The sequence below is a fragment of the Chaetodon auriga genome, chromosome 8, assembly GCF_051107435.1.
Source record: "Chaetodon auriga isolate fChaAug3 chromosome 8, fChaAug3.hap1, whole genome shotgun sequence".
Lineage (NCBI taxonomy): Eukaryota > Metazoa > Chordata > Actinopteri > Chaetodontiformes > Chaetodontidae > Chaetodon > Chaetodon auriga.
The window spans coordinates 20,100,612-20,120,155 of NC_135081.1; the positions used below are offsets into that span (position 1 = coordinate 20,100,612).

General features: G+C 42.0%; 1 protein-coding gene across 5 annotated transcripts in view; it reads left to right on the top strand.

The window, feature by feature from the left end:
• Positions 1-19,544, top strand: part of thsd7ab (thrombospondin, type I, domain containing 7Ab) — a 135,611-nt gene that overhangs the window by 53,963 nt on the left and 62,104 nt on the right. For 3 of the 5 annotated variants that reach the window (XM_076736431.1, XM_076736433.1, XM_076736430.1), the window contains exons 5-9: positions 4,015-4,083; positions 7,580-7,735; positions 9,355-9,558; positions 13,421-13,615; positions 17,109-17,355. In XM_076736431.1, coding sequence (XP_076592546.1) covers positions 4,015-4,083; positions 7,580-7,735; positions 9,355-9,558; positions 13,421-13,615; positions 17,109-17,355 — 871 coding nt within the window. The remainder of the gene's footprint in view (positions 1-4,014; positions 4,084-7,579; positions 7,736-9,354; positions 9,559-13,420; positions 13,616-17,108; positions 17,356-19,544) is intronic. The other 2 variants (XM_076736435.1, XM_076736432.1) reach the window with 1 other exon arrangement.

Consider the following 19,544-nt stretch of genomic DNA (forward strand, 5'->3'; position numbering starts at 1 on the left):
ATATTTCTGTGTGTTTAGATTGCAGCTTCAATCTTTCTGTTTGAACATTTAAGCAGACTTTTACCCTCTTCTACTTTCTCCTTTTAAACCAAATCAGGAGTCATTTAGAACAGGGATTTGTCTGCTAGTGTGTCCTGCTGTGATTTGTCAGTGGTCACAAGTGCAAAGGCCTCCATTTCTGACACTTGTCAAGCCAGCTTAGAGTCAAAGCTGCCCTCTTAAAGAGGGTGTTAAAGACATTAGTTGAAGCTAAGCTTATGGAGACCAACCGTGCTGATCGCGTGAGAGAGAGCGACAAAGTCTGAGAGGAGGTGAGACGCCCGGCCGCCACTTTTGCCAAATGTGGAGAGAAGCTCGGCTCACGCACATACAGTACAGTTTATCCGTTCTGCTGGTGTTCAGCGTGGACGTGTGGAGATATCAGCTGTAGGTTAGAGCCCGATGATCAAACTGAATTGTCATTTTGTTTTCACCTAATTATTCAGTTTGACATTGTGTTCATGTTCGCCTTTTCTATCAGGCAGTAGAGGGTATTTTACTCTAACCAATCACTTGTGATAATAATAACCTAATATATAGTACCCTGCAATCGACTGGTGACTAGTTCAGGGTGTACCCTGCCTCTCGCCCGTTGACAGCTGGGATAGGCTCCAGCCCCCCGCAACCCTGAAAGGGATAAGCGGTATAGAAGATGAATGAATGAAGGAATAATATATAGTAATATGTAATAATAATTATTTATACCGAGCTTTTCAAAAACAAAGTTATAATGTGCTTTACAGTTAAAAAAGTAGTAAGAAAATCAATAAAATCCAAGATGTTGAGTAATAGAATTATGTAAGTATGTATGGTAATTAAAGCAATTGCAACAATTTATCAGCAATTACAAGAAGCCCTTAAGACAAAATGAGTTTTAAGAAGGAATTTAAAAAATAATGCTCACTTTTTTAAAAAAACAGATGACTGGAGTATCTGTCTTGTTGGCATTTTAAGAGTTGGCTGTAGCGCAGGAAGGTGATGTCACAACTCTTCATCCGACTTACAAAGCTGTGATTGGCTCTCAGTTGTTCTTCCAACCAGACAAGCAGCCAGTCAGTTAGCACAGGATTGAATTTAATTGCTGTTAAAATCTCAGGTGTTAATTCAGCAGTCTGGTCGCAGGGTTTACAGCTAATACAGTGGAGCACAGTGGTTATTATCATTGGATGAAACATGTAACAGCAATAGACTTAAAAACTATTAAAACACATCATATTCTGTGTTTCTGTCTAGAAATGTTTTCCTGTTTTTACTGAATATTTACAGCCAGTAACTGCCTGGTGTAACGGTTGTTTAGGTGACTGAATTGACTGACAAGGCTAATGTGAGCGTGCTAATATATCACTCATTTAGACTGAAGAGTATCTACGGTGGTTTTGAATACGGGCAACATATCTGACCTGACAAAATACTGTTTAATAATAATGTAAATTACATTTCAAAAAGTAACACACTTTATGCCTCCAGTACAAAACTTTCTGACAATAACGTTAAACTAAATGATTAAATGATGTCAGCTTGGTTAGCACAATCAGTTCCCTCTCATTATAAACAGAGTTCATCTTAAACGCTCTGAAGAACACATTCATCCAGAGTAACCAACATTGTCTGATAGATATACAGATATTGTGATCTAAGTTTAATGCATTGTTCGCCCCCTTAACACCATCTGATTAGACAGCGCTGCGTATGCTAGTACGAGCTGATTTACACTTTCATTGGCTTATTATTAGCTAGAACATAAATTGAATTTTAGTGCAACCTGATTCAGTAAATGATGAGTTTGAATCCAGATAGTAGTCACTAATAACTCAGGAATGGATTTATTTAATAGCTGATGGAACCCAATCCAGGTGTTTAGCTTTAATGAACTGCCTCTGAGCTAAACGTGGTGTTAATGCACATCAGTCAGTGATGGACGGCACCAGAATGGACATTTATTCACACGACTACGTTGCAGATGATTACGTTTCACCCTGCTTAATATTTCTTGAAGGATTCTAATATGAATCTGAAACAATCTAAATTCATGATAAATGCTTTGTGAAGGTAAAGCTGGCAGTGCATTTGCTGTGCTGAAGCATTGTTTCTCAGCAGTGGAATTGATCGGCGGTCGTTTGGTTCTCAGTGTATCAGCCCTAATTAAAGAATAATGAGTCTGGTGGCCGAGATTAAACATCGACAGACACTGTTCAGACAAAGCCTGTTGTATAATATACAAAATCATGTTTAATGTATACCTTATGAGATCGTATGTCCTTCCTCTGTCTCTCTCCTTTCTTCCGTCCAGCTAAAGTTCTATAGGGACTGTAGGCTGAGTGAGAGCAAACAGTTCCTGTGCCTGCAATGAAACTGGGCAATCATACACACTAAGACCCCTATAACCTCTGTGAAGACACAGTTAAAGATTCATATATACAAGCATGTTGAGAGTGGTGTTGCCATGGCTGGCTCTGCAGAGATGTGCGTGACTTATGTGTGTGAGCGTTTGCACGAGGACATACACACACATGCACATAGTTCTTATCTTGTTGGCGCAGGATTTCTCTCCCCTCCATTGGGGGGTAATCTCCAGGCATACCACTGAGACAGAGAGGCAGACAGTGGTTCAGTGAAGTTTCCTGCAACCAGCGTGCTCTTTCTCCTCTCTCTCATGCATAAATATCACCGTGCAAAAGGGCGGAAGATACCCTCAGGCCAAGATCTGGAATAAGCTTACAACCTCCTAAATCTTAACCTTAATCTTTATGGGGGAGTAGCTTAGATCTGACCCCAGATCAGTATCGCAGACTAAATAACGTCATCCAGCACTTCCTCAACTAAGGCTGTGTAACTCTGGCTGTGGGTCTGCTGGATGCCTGAAGCACTTCTTCCAGCCTTATGGGAGCTGACATTTAGGTCACCTTTCCCAGTGTTTGACAAAAAGATTGACTTAAAAGTCCATTGAAGGTGTTCTGACACTCAGTGTATCAGGAGGTTTAGTCAAATTCTCAAGTTGAAACTGTCCTTGCAGGTTAGAACAATGCCTTTTGAGCTAAGGTAGCTCCAACATCATTCACCTGAAAATGTGGAGTGACGAGAGGATCGATGCCAATCTCATGTCTGTGCATTAAAATATATAGCTGGAGTGGGGACATGGTTAGCCTAGCTTAGCAGCCTAGCAAGGGGAAACCGCTCTGTCTGAAGTTCAAAAATAAGCCTAAAAACATGAGTTTGATAAGAGTTTGTGATACTACCAACAGCTATTACACACAAATCCTCCTAAAACCACAAATTCACATTGTTCTGTTTTTTTGTCATCAATCAGCATTAAAGCTGTTGATAGGTGTGTTTCGAACAGAACAAGGCTAGCTGTTTCCCCTGCCTCCAGGTTTATGCTAAGCTATGCTAAACACGCCCTTGCACCAGCTCTGTACTTCTAGAGTGATATTGATCTTTTCATCTCGATCTTGGAAAGACAGCAAACGAGCATAAAATGTGGTGCTAGTCCTGGAAAGCCTAAAAGGCACAGTACAGTCTGGACTGACACTTGCATTCAGCTGAGTTAATTAGCTGCTATGAACAGCAACAAGTTCAATTATGGCAGATAAATCTGTTACTCTGAAGTTAAAAACACTCTAATCAGATTTCTTTTGATCCACCAACTGAAATCTCCAGCATGACATGGTCACCAAAGGTCCATGTGGCTTTTGATCACAAACCATGGGTCAAAATAAATGAACCGCAAAGAGAACTTCTCCTCCACGACTGCTCAGAGCAGAGATAACAAAAGGGAGATTTGATCACATTCTTAAAGCATTTAATTGTAAACAAGCTCGGGATGTGAAGAACGGTTCTCCGTGGCCTCTCCTGCTGCTGCTTTAGTCTCTGCCTGTCTCTTGTGTGCCGTTTCCCGTTACTCTGTGTTTGTTTGATAGAGCCTCCATCTCCCCGGTGTGTGCGTAGCTAATAGCGCTATCTCCCCTGTAATTGCAGCGGGTCAGACCCAAAGACAGCAGAAGCCTAGTGTCCCCCCTCTCCTCTCCATCACCTTCCAGATTACAGGTAGGTGTTTTTAGTTACGCTGATAACAAAGCTCCAGCTTCTCCCCAGGTCTCCTTTTCCCTCTCTCTTCACTCCGAGTTCTCATCGTCAGACTCCTCTCCCCTATCCTTGTTTCCTCTCCTCTGTCCTGGTTTCCTTTACTCCTTTACTTTACTCCTATCCTTTGCTCTTGTCTCCTTTCTCTTTTTTCTCATTGCATCTTCACTCTTCCCCTCTTCTCTCTCCTTGTTTCCTTTCCTGTCTTCTATCCATGTTTCTTCTCCTCTATCCTTGCTTCCTCTCATCTATCCTGGTTTAATCTATCCTCCGCTCTTGTAGCCTTTCTCTGCTTTATTATTGCTTCTTCTCCTCTCCTCTATCCTTGTTTCCTCTCCTCTCCTCTCCTCTATCCTTTTTCCCTTCTCCATCCTTGTTTCCTCTCTTTCCCCCTTGTTTCCCCTGATCTCCTCTCCTAATGTCTTGTCTCCTCTATTCCTGTTTCCTCTCCTTTGCTGTTCTCCTGTCTTCTGTGCTCTTTTCTTTTCCCCTCCCTTTTCCTGTCCTCTATCCTTCTGTGCTCTCTCCTCTCCTCTCCTCATTCCTCTTCTCCGCTCTTCTCCTTTAAAAACATATCGTATAATAACAGTAACATTTCAGATATTGATTTTAACACCATTTTGAATGTTCCCCATTACTGTAATGCTTTAGATTTATGATGATGTTAAATATAGACAGCATACACGCTGCTGCTCTTTGTGCAGAGGCTTCAGTGTTGTTGCCAAATCCAACAAAGAGATGAGTAGTGTTACAACAAAGTTCTGTATTCTCCCATTAAAAACCGGGCAGAGGAGTCGAAGCTTTGAAAGGACTGTAAGAAAAACTTTGTTCCCCCACAAACAGAATAGGGATAGTGAGATGTGAGACATTTTCCACCGCTGCAGACAGTAAGCCACACTCATATGAGGGATTTTTTCCTCCGTTGTCAGTTCAGCACAATAGAAAGATGAACTCACTGGAGAGCACACTATAAAAAAGATTGATGGAAAAGCAGGATATCGAGAGAGATTTTTTTTTCCCGTCATCACACAGAGACCCAAGACTCTGTTGGTCCTCAGTTTTGTATTCCCAAATGGATTGATGCTAAAAGATTGAAGTCAGTGTAGTTCCCAATAAGACGTGGATTAGCAGTGGCTCAGCAAACTCAGTATTTGACTTTCAGTGTATTTGTAAGAGGAATTAACCATTTTGCATTTCAAAAGCCCAACTTGCCTTCCCCTGTACAGTTCTAAGGGAATTATGATCCAGCTCTCCTGACTGTGTGAGACTTTAAGCTCTTAGATGTCTTGTAGGAACAGTTGCAATACAGGAAAGAAAGTGCCTCAGGTTGAGCGTGTGAAGAGATTGTTTTTGTGACTCACTAAATATCCGATTTATTTGAAATTTATCACACAATACTTGAAAAGTTGAGATCAATCCATCCTTATGCTTTGCACGGAGACGTCTTATATATTTTTTAAAGCGTAGCGCCGCCACTGATGTCTTAAAACTGAGCATCACTTTTCACTAAAGGGGGATTTCATTTTTGTGGGTGAGAACTTTGTAATCTCCCAAACAGATACCACAACAGATGCTCCCACAGTATTTTGTCGCTATTCTCCAGTAGCATCAGATTCGAATGAAACAAGTCGACTTCCACTAGCAGTTGTTTATGGAGCACTGCAGCATCATGAGTTGATTACAGAAGAAGAAAACAACACCAGACACTCAGTCGAGAGGTGATATTGATTTGAGAAAAACGTCCCTGATATTATATTGTGTCTTACAATATTTTCTTAAATAGGACTCAAAAGATGTCCTGTGGAGAGTTTTTACTTTCATGCCAGGGTTTTTTCAGTGTCTTTTTCTTTGTTAACATTTAAAATGGCAGTGAGAAAATAAAGCCATAAACAAGAAACCGTAGATTGAGTTAATATTTTAGGAATCAGCCACTTTTAAGTCACCTGAAATAAAATATTTCTGTATTTTAATGCAGTTTCATACCAGTTGTTCATTCGTCCTCACTGTGCTTTGTAGTAATGAAATGAATGGACGACCTGGAAACATGGAGGTGGTGTCCTGCTCCCCGACGGTTCAGAGCAGTTGGTTGATATTTTGGGAAATGGGCTTATTCACTTTATAGATGAGACTTAGTTGAGATGATTGATCGATATCTCTTTCATATCTCTCTTAAATATGAAGCTATAGCCAGTTAGCTTAGCACAAAGACTGAAAGTTGGAGCAAACTAATATAATGCTAATGTGTTGTAGTAATGCTATTTCTCTGCCCAAAGGTGAAATAAATAATCTGACACATAAAACATAAGTTGTTTTAGCACTTGATATGACGTGATAATCGGTGACCTTTAAAAGTGCTTGTAGGCAGATTTCTTTACCTTCATAGAGAGCCATGCTAGCTGTTTCCTCCTGTTTCCAGTCTTTATGCTAACCAAAGCTAACCGGCTGCTGGCAGGTTGCTTCATTTTTAACGTGCAGACATAAGAGTGGTATCAATCTTCTCTTCTATCTCTGTAAGAAAGCAGTGTATTTTTCAAAATTTCAAATTATTCCTGAGGCTGATACCAAGTAACTGCCACACTCTGGAATTTACTCTGACCGGGCTCTTGTCAAAAGTCCTCTTTCTCCTTCTCTGTCCTCATATTCCCTGTCAATCTTCTCCTTCCACTATCGAGAAAGGACTCAAAAGGGGAAGAAAACATGGATGCTCAGCTCTTTGAAACGACTCTGTCACCAACCTAAATACAGTATGGTTGAGAATAAATGCATAAACCCTGTATCTTCAGAAACTCCACACATCAGATGTATTTATCGTGGCATGGTTCAGCAGACACGTAGAAATGTATTCTGCACAGTTGTCACAGAGCTGTGCCTTGCATGGCGATAGCATCTCTCCTTTTTATTCTGACAAAGTTCCTCAGTGGGAGTTCAGACAGGCGTGGACGCCCAGTTGTATCATGAAAAGGGCTTTCTAAAGCCAACGTGGCACGACGAGGAAAAGTAGACGCCAAATTACACCTCATGGAATAAACATGAGCCAAGCGCTGCTCTCTTACACCTTCAGTGTTATATTGTTGCATCCTGTCTGCTGTCTCTGTTGAGAGTCGGTGGGCAGAGCTCCACAATGTTTTATGTTTCTAGCAAGGCGCTGCCCGAGATAATCGTTGCTAATTTATCATTCTGACACGCTAACAGGGAGGCAGTAAACAAAACAAAAGGACAATAGTGTCTACTTCACAGACATGTTTCGTTCTGTGTTTTTCACTGTACTTCTCATCTGCTCTCTATAGGGACCCCACTGCCAGGAATAAAAGTAAATGAGTGTTATTGTGTCCCTTGTTCCTGTTGATTGGAATGCTGCTAAAGATTCCTCACATAGAGACAAACCAGAATTGGATCAAAGTAAAGCAGGTTCATTTTATCTGCTTCTTATTTTCTCTTCCTTCTTTGCTCGTCTGCACAGCCTCCCGACCGGTGGAAAACAAGCTGTGCGAGGGTCCGATCCCCAACAGATCGCAGCTGTGCCAAATCCCCTGTCCCATCGACTGTGAGGTGTCGCCGTGGGGCGCTTGGGGGCCGTGCACCTTCGAGAACTGTGACGACCAGGCTGCAAAGAAAGGTAAGAAAACAAGGTCCAGATAGATAATATCAGGGTGTAATGGTGCTTTGTGCCGTTTATCAAAGTTATTGTGTTACGTCGGGTGAAGACAATAAAGGCCAGTAACTCAGACCAATTAAAATGTTTAGTGTTTTTCTTTTTTGGCTCTATGAAACACAGTAAACATGCTTAGAGTAATTGTCCATCATCTGTCATCCCTTTGTCCATCTGGTTTGGAGATAAGCAGCAAACAGCAGTGACCTCTTTCTTCATGTCTTCTTATTGTTTCAGTTATTATACCGACGTGTTCAAATGAATGTGGAAATGATGGCACATTAGAACTTTCATTAACTTTATCTCTGCCATTGCAACCAACAAAAACTGCACGTTGTAAAATCTTCTGTGCTTTCTTTTCATAGCGTAGTAAATGCTGCCTATGCTCCATTTAACACCTGATGCTTTTTTTTATAGGACCAATAGAATTTTAGTATATGATATACTGCATCCACTACATACTGTTGAGTCTGAAAGCTTTCAGAAATCTGCAGTCTTAGTAGTTAGCTGTAGTGGTTCTATATGACCACATAGCTGCAGAGAATAACACTGAATAGTTAATGATTAAATGTCTCCAGCTGTAGCAGGACATCATGTTAAAAATACATAGGAAACATACCATCGCTGCAGATGGTGCTGCAGGCTCGTTCTAATTGCATTTTTCAGCATAAGGTGCACTTGTGTTGTATCTGTATGTCGCGATTGTTCAATCAGTGCATTCGCAGTTTGGGTGAAGTGAAATGTTCATGCAAAATTAGACACAGGTCTAATGCAATATATGTGCAAGAGAAATTAAGCGACTAAGTGGTGCTCACTGAAGCTCATAAAAAATGTCACAGGGTGGCTTATGCCCGACTTGGTTCACTGGTCACATGTGCACTACGGCTGCTCAGGAAATAAAAACTCACTTCATGCTCGAACAAGACGGGCAGGGTGACGTTTCTGGCCGCCTCAAGTGCTCGGCCCACGTGGGCCAATCATCGCGTTTTTCTCATAGTCCCACAAGTATTAATGAGCTGTCTCAACAAGTCAGTCATCAAAGTAAACCAAGCTAATCAGGAGCACCATCATCAGCGCCAGATCCTTTCCTTCAGTGGTTCCCAACCTGGGGCTCCAAAAGAGAGTCAGTACATAAATTGATTAGTGAAACAGGAAAGAAGGTTCCAAAGTTCAGCTACATAAATATATATTTATTTTTTTGTTTTCCTGTTCAGATTTTTGTTGTGAATTATTGGATAATTTGACATGTGAAAATAAAACCATCGCAGAACTCTGATGACAGTCTCAACTTTTTTGTAATTTGTCGCATGTCAGAATAGCTGGAAACCACTGATTTAACCTTTACCATTGAGTTATGAGCTTATCAAAACATTTAGCATGTAAAATCTGACAAAAACTTAATTTTAGAAGTACCTAGTAGCTAAATGTAGTTCAGTTAGAAGTTTGTTATTCTCCTTTGTATAACAGAGCATAAAATGCACTGAACATGTACACACTTCAAGGTAATGTAAGTAAATTTGCTGTGACTTTAAACGTGGAACAGTTGAGGTTTGTCACCTGTGATGGCTGCGTTTACTCTGCCGCAGGTTTCAAACTCAGAAAACGACGGATTGCCAACGAGCCGACGGGAGGGCCTGGAAACTGCCCGCACCTGGTGGAGGCGGTGCCGTGCGACGAGCCCAGTTGTTACGACTGGCAGCTGGTCAGCCTGGATCAATGTCTGCCTGACGATGAGAAGCCGTGTGGCCCCGGCTCTCAGCTCGCACAGGTCCAGTGTGTCAACAGCAACGGTGAGTGGGGACAGTTCAGTCAAATACATGACAAAATATAATATTCTTCCCGGGGAGACAGTGTTTGTTGACTGTGTTTCTTCTTGCTACTTGCGGGTCCTTGGACCGAGTTGTGCTTTTCACTCATCTCCACTTGCAGTGAAGAAGTGCAGGTCTCACCTTGTGTGAAAAATCCCATATTTTCAAGGTCACCTCTTCACTGACCCTCCAGCTCCCACTGCACAGCTCCGTACGTGAGGAGATTTCCGTGACTCCTGGACCCCTGGTTGCCATTCGTCAACTTTGTGAGGAGTTCTCTCCCTCCAGTCCTCTTTCCTCTCTCCCCACTGTTAAACCTCTCCTACTTTAACGCTTGCTTGATTCAGCGTTGCCACCTCTCTCACGCTGTCTCTCTCATTACAGTCTTCCTCTCAGCACGCACAATTAAACCTTACTCACTCTAAATCAAATCAATCCTCTGTGGCCCTGAGCCTTCGAGTATCTTGTGCCCTTTGCTGCTCCTGATTTTTACTGCACCTCGTTATTACTGTAGATCTTTAATAGAAGGGGCAATGGTGCAGACATGCTTTCCAGACTTGCTGTTGCCTTCAGTGGCCAAGTTAGATACAATGCGGTACAACACATTATTGATTTTTATGCAGCTGCTTTTTCCGGGGAGGTGTAGATTACATACCGCTTTTATTTATTCAGCATGTAAAGTTAGGAAGCGGTGCAGCTCTTGGAATCTCATTTAGCTCCAAATGTATTCGATAAATCTTCAGTTTATGACCCCATGCGGTGACTTTGTTCACGTTTTCCCCACTAGAGAACTTGATTTGTCCTTCTAACGTCTCCAACAAATCACAGTTCATGCATCGACTACTATTTGGTGAAGTTGGTGGAGACTTCGCCTGTATGGCAGGAGTTAACAGAGACAGAGACCCCACCCCACACCCCCACACCACACCCCCACACACGCACACACATGCACACACACACACACACACACACACACACACACCTGCACTCCCTCATCTGATGAAAATTGATTTGTTCTGTTTGGATTTTCACTCCGCTTTTCGCCTCAGAGATTTTTCACTGCAGTGTCAGCTGTGTATTTTCTCTGAGTGTGTCCCAGTCATAAAAGAAAAGGCCACACAGCCGGGCACCAGACAACAGGTGAAGGTCGATACAAACGTTATTGAAACTGGCTATTGATATTCCCCATGCTGACTGCCTGCCCACTTAGGCAGAGAGCTGTGTCTTCTCTGCACACTGAGCATGGAGGTTTTCCTCTCATAGTGGGTGTTCTGTTCATTCATGTTTTCTCCGTCTGAGCCGGGAAACTGCTGGAGTCCCTTGTCACTTCTTATTTTCATGCCGTCTCAGTTCAGTCATGATTGGTTCACTGCGCATCTGTCAAAGTGACATCTTAATGCAAAGTCAGGCCCAGTCCGACTTTTGAAGCTCAAGCGATTCTCCTGTGCTTGAAATTCCAATTCAACCATTGAAAGGTTTACATTTTCCTGGGTGTATGCATCGCTTACAGGAGAAATATGCTCTGCTTGCTTCATAGCAGCACATAGACGAGTATGTGGGTTAATATAATCCACTTATGGCTGATGCAAGGAGCTCATTAATAAAACATGGACGACGGTGTAAAAATGTGGGGCTCCCTTGTGAGTTTGCTCTCTCTCTGTTCAATGCCCCTTCAATACGGAGATAGGCTAAGTCAAGAGTGCGTCCATATGAATATTCTACAGATAATCCATAAAAAGGGTCATAATCAACTGTCATGTCAATATGAAAAACACAAGTGAAGTCCAAGGAGGATTGAATCTAGGCCAGCCGGACTTGGCTGTAGATGCTTGAAAATGGTTCACTTCTAATCCGAGGGGCTTCTTCGGTTGTGACTGAGTGGTGGGGACTCCTCAGATAATCATGACCTGGATGATTGAGAATCTTCACAGACGAGTGAAAAGCTTTGAATTATTCCTGTGGTGAAGCACAGCAAACTGGGAATGTTGGACCAACTCAGAAACATGAGACTTCTCACTGGTTACCATGCTGTTGGTTACTTGCAGTGTTTAGAGATTTTTGATGCTTCATGGATTCATTGATGCAGTCTGTGATGACACATTTTATGCAAATAAGGTTGAGTTAAAACCTGGACAAGACGACTGGAGCAGCGTGAAGGCTACGACACACAGAAAGAAATAACTGACTTTTCAATGAATATTCGCATGAGATATCAGTCAACTCCACCTCCATCCTCACGTTTTCAAGCCAGGCCTGGTTGAAAATTGATTCATAAAAAAAAAAAATCATAAATCTACAGAATCGTCTCTCGCTGCTGTTTGTATTTTACTTCAACTGTACGTTTCACTTGACGTCATCAGATTTCCTTCTAGTTTCTATGCCAGCCTCACCAGTCCATCAAAGCATGCCGAGCTGATACTTGTGCCAGTTTGAGAATATCCTTTCCGAGTTGTAGTGACAGCAGGCGTCTTAAGAAAACAAGCACGCCTTTACAACTTGAAATGGTCTGTGTGCTTGACATTGCGCCATCAATTAAGACACACAGCTGTTCATTTCTCCAGCTGCTCCAGCAGTCTCAGTGCTGAAGTTTAGTTTGCAGAGTGATTATTCTTGCAATGAATCTTTAAGCCTTCAAGTTTATTTTCATTACCCACGTTAACGTCCAGTTTATCCTCAACTGGCAAGTAAAAGTAATTCATTTTTCCTCGTTAGAAATGTTGTGTTCTGCCTGAGATGATCTCAGGAAGGTTTGTTGAATATTTTCACAAATGTACCAAGGACATTAAAACAATGTACACAAGCAAGACCTCAGAGTTTAATTTGGGTAAATAGGCCAATATAATGATAAGGAATGGTGGCTCTTTACGCTGCAGCTCAGTGACACAAACAGGGTGATAAAGGTGAAATGCTGTTGTAATTACAGAGGTAATTCTACTGAGGATACCTTGGTAATATCAGGGTTTCATCTTTAATCAAAAAGGTAATACAGGGTTAATTTTTTGCATGATGAGGTAATATAATGGGCTAATATCAGAGCAGTACTTTCACTATCACAAGAGATTTCCCTGATGTGACCATCAGTAATTACATGAAAATGATGCTAAATTTCCTCCTCCCGCATGTGCCAAATATTCCTTCTAGTTTTTTATGTCACCTGGAAACACAGATGGAAGTTTCTGAGTCACATAGTTTACACCTAATAATTAATTTAAGTAATTCTCTAAGTAATAACCATGAATCAGATGCAAGGCCACCTGGTTTGGCTTTCGACATAAAACTTGCCTATTTTTGACTCTTAGTTTGAATTGAACTTGGAGTCATTACCTGGAAACACAGATGGATATTTCCAGTTTTAATAACAATAAACCGAGGACAGAAATGCAAAACCACCTGTTTTCAATTTTTTGGCCCAGAAAACCAAAACCAAATCCCAGAGTCATTACCTGGAAACACAGATGTTAGTTTCTCTGTGATAACAATAAATCATGACTGGAAAATATAGATCCTCCCACCCCTTTCTGCCTCAGCTTCTGATGTTGATTTCCTGAAACTGTCTTTTGTCATCACATCACACTGACATGTCCCCATTGGCTTTAAGCGTGACAATAATACTTTGTCATTATTAGCATGGCTTCATGCGCCAAAAACACCTGTTTGGAACATTCCACAGGTAAACAGGCTCATTGGTAACAGGTGATAGTATCACGATTGCGTATGAAAGGGGCATCCTGGAAAGACTCAGTCGTCCACGAGCAAGGATGGAGCAAGGTTCACCACTTTGTGAACACATGATTGGATAAAGGATATTAACACATGGGTTCATATATTCTGTCATCATCTTCAGGAGAGGAGGTGGACAGAAGTCTCTGCTCGTCCTCCCCACCTCCAGAGCCTGTTCCCTGTGAGGTGCCTTGCTCAAGGGACTGCGTGCTCAGCGATTGGACGCCCTGGTCTACCTGCTCTCAGACCTGTTCCAGCAAGACCATCGAGGGAAAGCAGATGAGGACACGCTCCATTCTGGCCTACAACGCCGGGGAAGGTGAGCCTCCACCTGTCGACCGTCTCCTGCACCATCATTGTGTATGGAAATATATGCAGATGAGGCCCGAATATTGGCTTAGTCATGGCCTTTCAAGTCGTCCTTTGCTGTCAGTCACTGAATGTCTGGATTTCACACTTGTCTGCATGTGCATTTATCCTTATCTCAAACAGTCTGCTTATCTGTCCTAGTGATTATTTCTGTTGGTCTGTCTCCTCGCCTGACACTCACTTTTTATCTGATTCTGTGATCATTTCTCTGCATATGCTTCTCTGGTTTAAATCTCTGTGAGCATCTGCTGGTCTGTCTGTCTGTCTGTCTGTCTGTCTGTCATGTTTGTCTGTCTGTCTGTCATGCCTCCAAACATTTCCTTGAGTCTTATCTGTGTGTGTGTGTGTGTGTGTGTGTGTGTGTGTGTGTGTGTGTGTGTGTGTGTGTGTGTGTGTGTTTTCCTCACAGTCACTGCAATGGTTGTAGCGTGGATCACAGTGATGGAGGGTAACATTTGTAATTAGGGTTAGCTGCTGTGGCTGTGTGTCCATACGTAGCCACATTAAAATTGTTAGCTTGTTTTGAATCTAAAAACTACATTAGCATAACAGCTTTAGGGTAACTTATAATTGATTTAGAACATATTAAGTTGTATTACAGTCAGGCCTTGTTGGCCATGTGTGAAATAGCTTGATCGTGTTAGCTGTTTCCTGTTGTTCTGCAGTGGTATTAGTAGTATTAGTGGTATTATGTTCTGCATATCTCATCTGTCACATTAACATACTTATTGTCTGTATTTGTCAAAGGTCTTTCACGGGTGCCAAAGTTTCCAGAACTGTTTGGTAAATCTTTGACTTGAGACTAGAAATATAGTAGCTGTGCTTGTAGTAGCTTTAGAGCGGCTGAGAAATACAAAGGCAATCATGTCACACTGCATTCTGCTGTCTGTTCAGACGCCCAATCTTGTGAACACATGCTCAAGAACAATACCTGAAAGAAGCTTTGTATCTCCACCACAGGTTCCCCCTGCACAGATAATCTGATTAGATTTTGAGCTCCTTGGCATATTTTGTAGCTGCTGTGTTGCATATTAATGAAGAAAACGTATTGAAACTCAAGGAGCTACTCAGAGCTTTAGCATACAGGGTTAGCATCAATAAACCACCACCAATATTTTGGCATAGAGTGACGTGCTAATTGATATGTTAATAGGCCTAATTAATTACCTCTTTAGCATAACTGCTTACATTTGATTCCATGGTGATTATTGTGGGACCCATAATAAAGTGCCTCTTAATGTTTGACACCCGTCACTTGAATGATGTTAAAGATGGATGCTAAGTGGCTCTTGCTGCAGCTCCAACGATGAGCTAGTAAACTGTCATTTGTCTTGCAAACTTTATGTGATATATGATTGTCAGCTGCTTCGCATTGCCAAAACTGCAGCTCCTCAAATGGCCACTTCAGGCTGCCTCCTCAATTCCCACAGACCCCCATGTTAAAATGACGTGTTTACAGCCTGATAGAAAAAAAGGTTTTGGTCTCTGTAGCTAATTTAGATTTTTTTATATAACTCACTTGTTTAAATTACATTAGGGCTTAAAGTTATGCATAATCATGGGCATGACAGCTAGCCACTGCATCTCAGCAACCAGGCTTCATTTGGCTCTCTCAGCTCCACCTGTGCTCAGCAACAGCTCACGCTCATTCGAAGCGTCTTGTCACAGCCATGTTGTTAGCGTGGTTGTTGGCATGGTGCAGTCAGCTGAAAGGTAGTCACTCTAGGTAACCGTTCGTAAGAGATGTGTCTGAGTTGGCAGTCTGTGATTCAGGCCAAACTGTGTCTATACCCCCACTTATTATGGAGCTGGCTGTGTGCCAACTCCAGTAGGGAAATACAGGTGTGGAGGACTCACACTCCTGCAATGCCTCTCAATCTTTGCTGAACTCCCCAAATGTCGGCAGTTACTCTAAACAGGAAATGGTTCTCTCAGTCCATCGACCCAACTGACTGTCTCACTGACTGACTGTCACCTCGCAATAGAAGCGAGAGGGAGACAAGCACAGAGAGAGGGGAATGGGAAAAACAATAGATGGAGGTTCTACACACCAACTGAAAAGTCTGACCCATGACTCGTAAACATAGATAGTCCACAGAAAACCAAAAAAAGGAAGAGCTCGATCCTCTGATAAGTAGCAGATCAAAGAGCAGATCACGCACTAACAGTCGAGGGGACAGTTATCTGTATTCAGACTTGTGATTTTCAGGAGCTTCACTTGATTTCCAGGCAGCGTCTTCAGAATATTGAAGTCGTGTCCACTTCACTCCTCCTCCCAAGTTTCCAGGATTATCTTGTAGTGAGATTTTTGGGTGTTTCCAATAAGTACTGCCCATCCCCTCAAAACAAGCTCTTTCCTATAACCCTGAAGACATTTAGCAACACAGCATACACAAAACACAGAGACAGACTTTAAGCATTCAGCAGTTACAGCCTTTATCACAGTTAAACACATAACATTTAACAGTCTGACATAAACCAACAAGGAACAAATTCTCATATTGTAAAGTTTTGAAACTTAAGTCTTATTTATTTCTTATTTATTTCTCTTTCAAAGTTTTTTAATGGACGATTCCCATCTCTTTATACATAAGACTATGACTTTTTTTTTTTTTTAGGTGAAACTACATATGGCTAGTTTGTATAAAATCCTGGTGTGCTTTATTTTCTCTTTGCACTGCAGCGGTGACATATAATTCTTAAACATGCATTTCTTAAGCAGTATATCCCCTGGAAACCCCTTTGTTTTATGCATGAGTGTAGGTTTCATTCTGGGGGTTTCACGCATTCAGGAGTTCCAGGGAGAAAAATAGGTTGACAACCATTGTCAGACAGGTGTGCTGGATTTAACACAGCTCCTTCCTGGAGTTTGCATCAACTGGGGAAAATGTGGTTAAGATCCAAGTCTGAATAGCAGATAACTGTAGACACGCCTCTGGTTTGAGTCATGGTATGTCTCAGGTCTGATTACCAGTGTGCCCTATTTTGGTACTGAAGCAGTATTGATGGATTTTTGTGGCTGCCTGGAGCCAATGGAAGACATTTCTCTTTATAATGTCTCACGATTACAGTCACTTGTACTTGTACCTTACACCTGCTCATACTGTATGTAACCCAGCATATTCATTTCACACTGTTCATACAACTGCATTTTAGTGCTTTTTGCACTCCCGGTTAGATGCTAAACTGCATTTCATTGTCTCAGTACCTGTTCTCAATTAAGTTCAGTCTAATGTAATCTAATAGAACAAACTGGAAACACAAAATTAAAATATTATCTTCGCATTAAGTTATTGACAGTAATTTGACAACAAGCAGCTTTTTGAAGTTCTGCCATCTTAGAAATAAAAACGAGATACGTTCAGCTTTAGCTCCCTCACTAGTTAAATTTGGTTTTCTTGCACTTTAAATTCTGATTTTCTCTGTGTTTTGATATTTATCAGGTGGCGCCCTGTGCCCAAACAGCAGCGCCCTCCAGGAGGTACGGAACTGTAACGAACATGCCTGTACAGTTTACCACTGGCAGACGGGGCCTTGGGGCCCTTGTACAGAAGATCCCTCGTCCTCGTCCCTCAACACCTCCACGGGCGCCCGTACCAGCGGTGACGGTCAGGGTCCTTGCTCCATGGGAATGCAGACACGTAAGGTCATCTGTGTCCGGGTCAACGTGGGACAGGTGCCGCCCAAGAAGTACGATTTTTCTTATTTTTCTGCATCTTTTCAACACTTTGTTTATGTTTCCAGTGAAACTTTATTGGCTATTTCTTGCCTCACTGATTTGTGGGTGTTTATAACTGTGAAATCAGCTCCTGGATGTTGTGTTGAGATGAAAATGGCCCACTTCTCAGAACTGAAATCCACTGCCTTTCAGCAGTGGTTCTCAATCATGTGGCATCAAGAGATCCAAGAGTCGGCACGTTTTCAGTTCAAACACATCTCTGCATCAGCCGATTTCACTGATTTGGACACCTTTATCCAAAAGAAGAAACTAATCAGTTCAATCCAGAGCAGCACTTCAAAGAATAGAGGACAGGGAGAGCTTCGGCTGTCTTTTGATGTGTGAAATCGTTTGTTAAAGATCCTCTTTTGTTTTGGGTTGTCGCTTGATGAACAGAGAAAAAGGTGAGAGTCATTCTTCAAGCAAAAATCTAAAAAGCCTTTCTCACATTTCCAAGTCAAAGAGTGATGTGTGAGCATCTGTTAGGTGAGCAAGCAGAAAGATGAGACATTAAGTCATTTTTGTTTGTTTGTTTGTTTGAAAGGACATCAGTGGCAGACTTTCCATGGTAGGACTGAATGGTACATGCAGATATGTGTGTGACATTGAAAGCAAGCGAGACTTAAAAACAAAAGAAGAGTCAGGAGGTGAGAGATAGATGAGAGAAGCAGCAGTGATGGGAAGCAAAGTGACAGCGGGAGAGTAAAGCGAGTCAGACACGAAAACAAGGAGCTGGTTAAATAAGCAGAGCAGGCTCTACGTGAAGTTAACTCCCAATTCATATCTCCCCTTCGCAGGCGACCACAGATAAATAAATAATCTCTCCGTCCCTGAAAGCCTAATTAACCCTGCCGTTTTGGGCGCTGGTAATTTCTCATTGATGATAATGACAGTAATTAAATGGGATAGATACTTTAAGGCAATTTAATCATGAGGCAGATGAGAGACAAGATGTTTGTGGTTAGCTGTGAGGACCACGCTGCATGAGGCGGATTCACAATACGCTGTCGCATTTACTTTAACGTCTGCCAGAAAGTTTGGCTCGAGCCTGGTGTCAGTTATGCTTGACTGATTCACTCGACAACAGAAGATAAAGCAGTAGATCTGCTTGTGTCCAAATGTGTGGATAAGAAACGCAGAGTAGTTCGATTTAGTCCTTGTGAAAAATCAAGAAAAGGTCTCCTGTGTTGAATTTCCTCCTTTCCTTTCTCGCTCTAATTCAAGACCAGTAAATTCTTCCTCCTCCTGTCTTACACCTCCCAAGGGTGGTTATCAGTGAGGAGAGGATGGGTACATCAATTATTCAAAGGGTCGGAGTGCATTGTGTACAAGGCAAATGTGACTCATAGAGAGCGCCTCGTGATAAAATGAAGATTAATGTCCAGTTCAATGGTGGCTGTTTGAGCAGCTGACCCAGACTCTGCAGCTATAGTTATCAGGCTGTAGAGAAGAGGTCGAAGTCCAGGATATCTTTTATCACATGTATTTTATTTCTAAAGGTGCATTATGTAAGAATCGGCTGCCTGTCGTAGGTCAATCCAAACAAATAGGGGGTGTCATATCCCTAGAGAATCTGCTAGCTGCTGCTCACTATACTCTTTGCTGTAGCTTTCTACAGTATGGCTGCAAGTACTAGCTGTCATTAGCCAGTTAGCTCGGTTAGCTGTGCAACTATCAGCCCTATTCGTTGACTCAAGTCTGTGCGGATGCTAAATTACAAATCTTGCAAAGTAATGATTTTCCATACTGTGTTCTGAAGCCATGAGGTGTGGTGATTTACTGTGGCTCCGACCAGGACTCTGAGTCCAGGGACGACGAAGACACAGTAGTCTGGGACAGGGGAGCCTTGAAGTTGGGTATTAGAGTCACATCCAAGTCCTCCAAACCAGAGTTGGTGATTGTTGAACAGTGGAGAGACAAACCAAGGTGGTTTGGATGAGATTTGTTTTGTTTCTGTTGAGTTTGAATGAAGTTTTATGAAGAGTTAACGTGGCAAAAACTTGACTTCATTTGGTATACGGTTGTATTTCTCTGACTAATAAGGAAAATTGTTGGAAGACATTTTGTTATTTTGTTTATTTATTAGACCAAAAAAGCTAAGAGAGTTTGTAACATAGTGAACTCACCGCTTGCATACATCTCCCTGCTAAAACTACAAGGG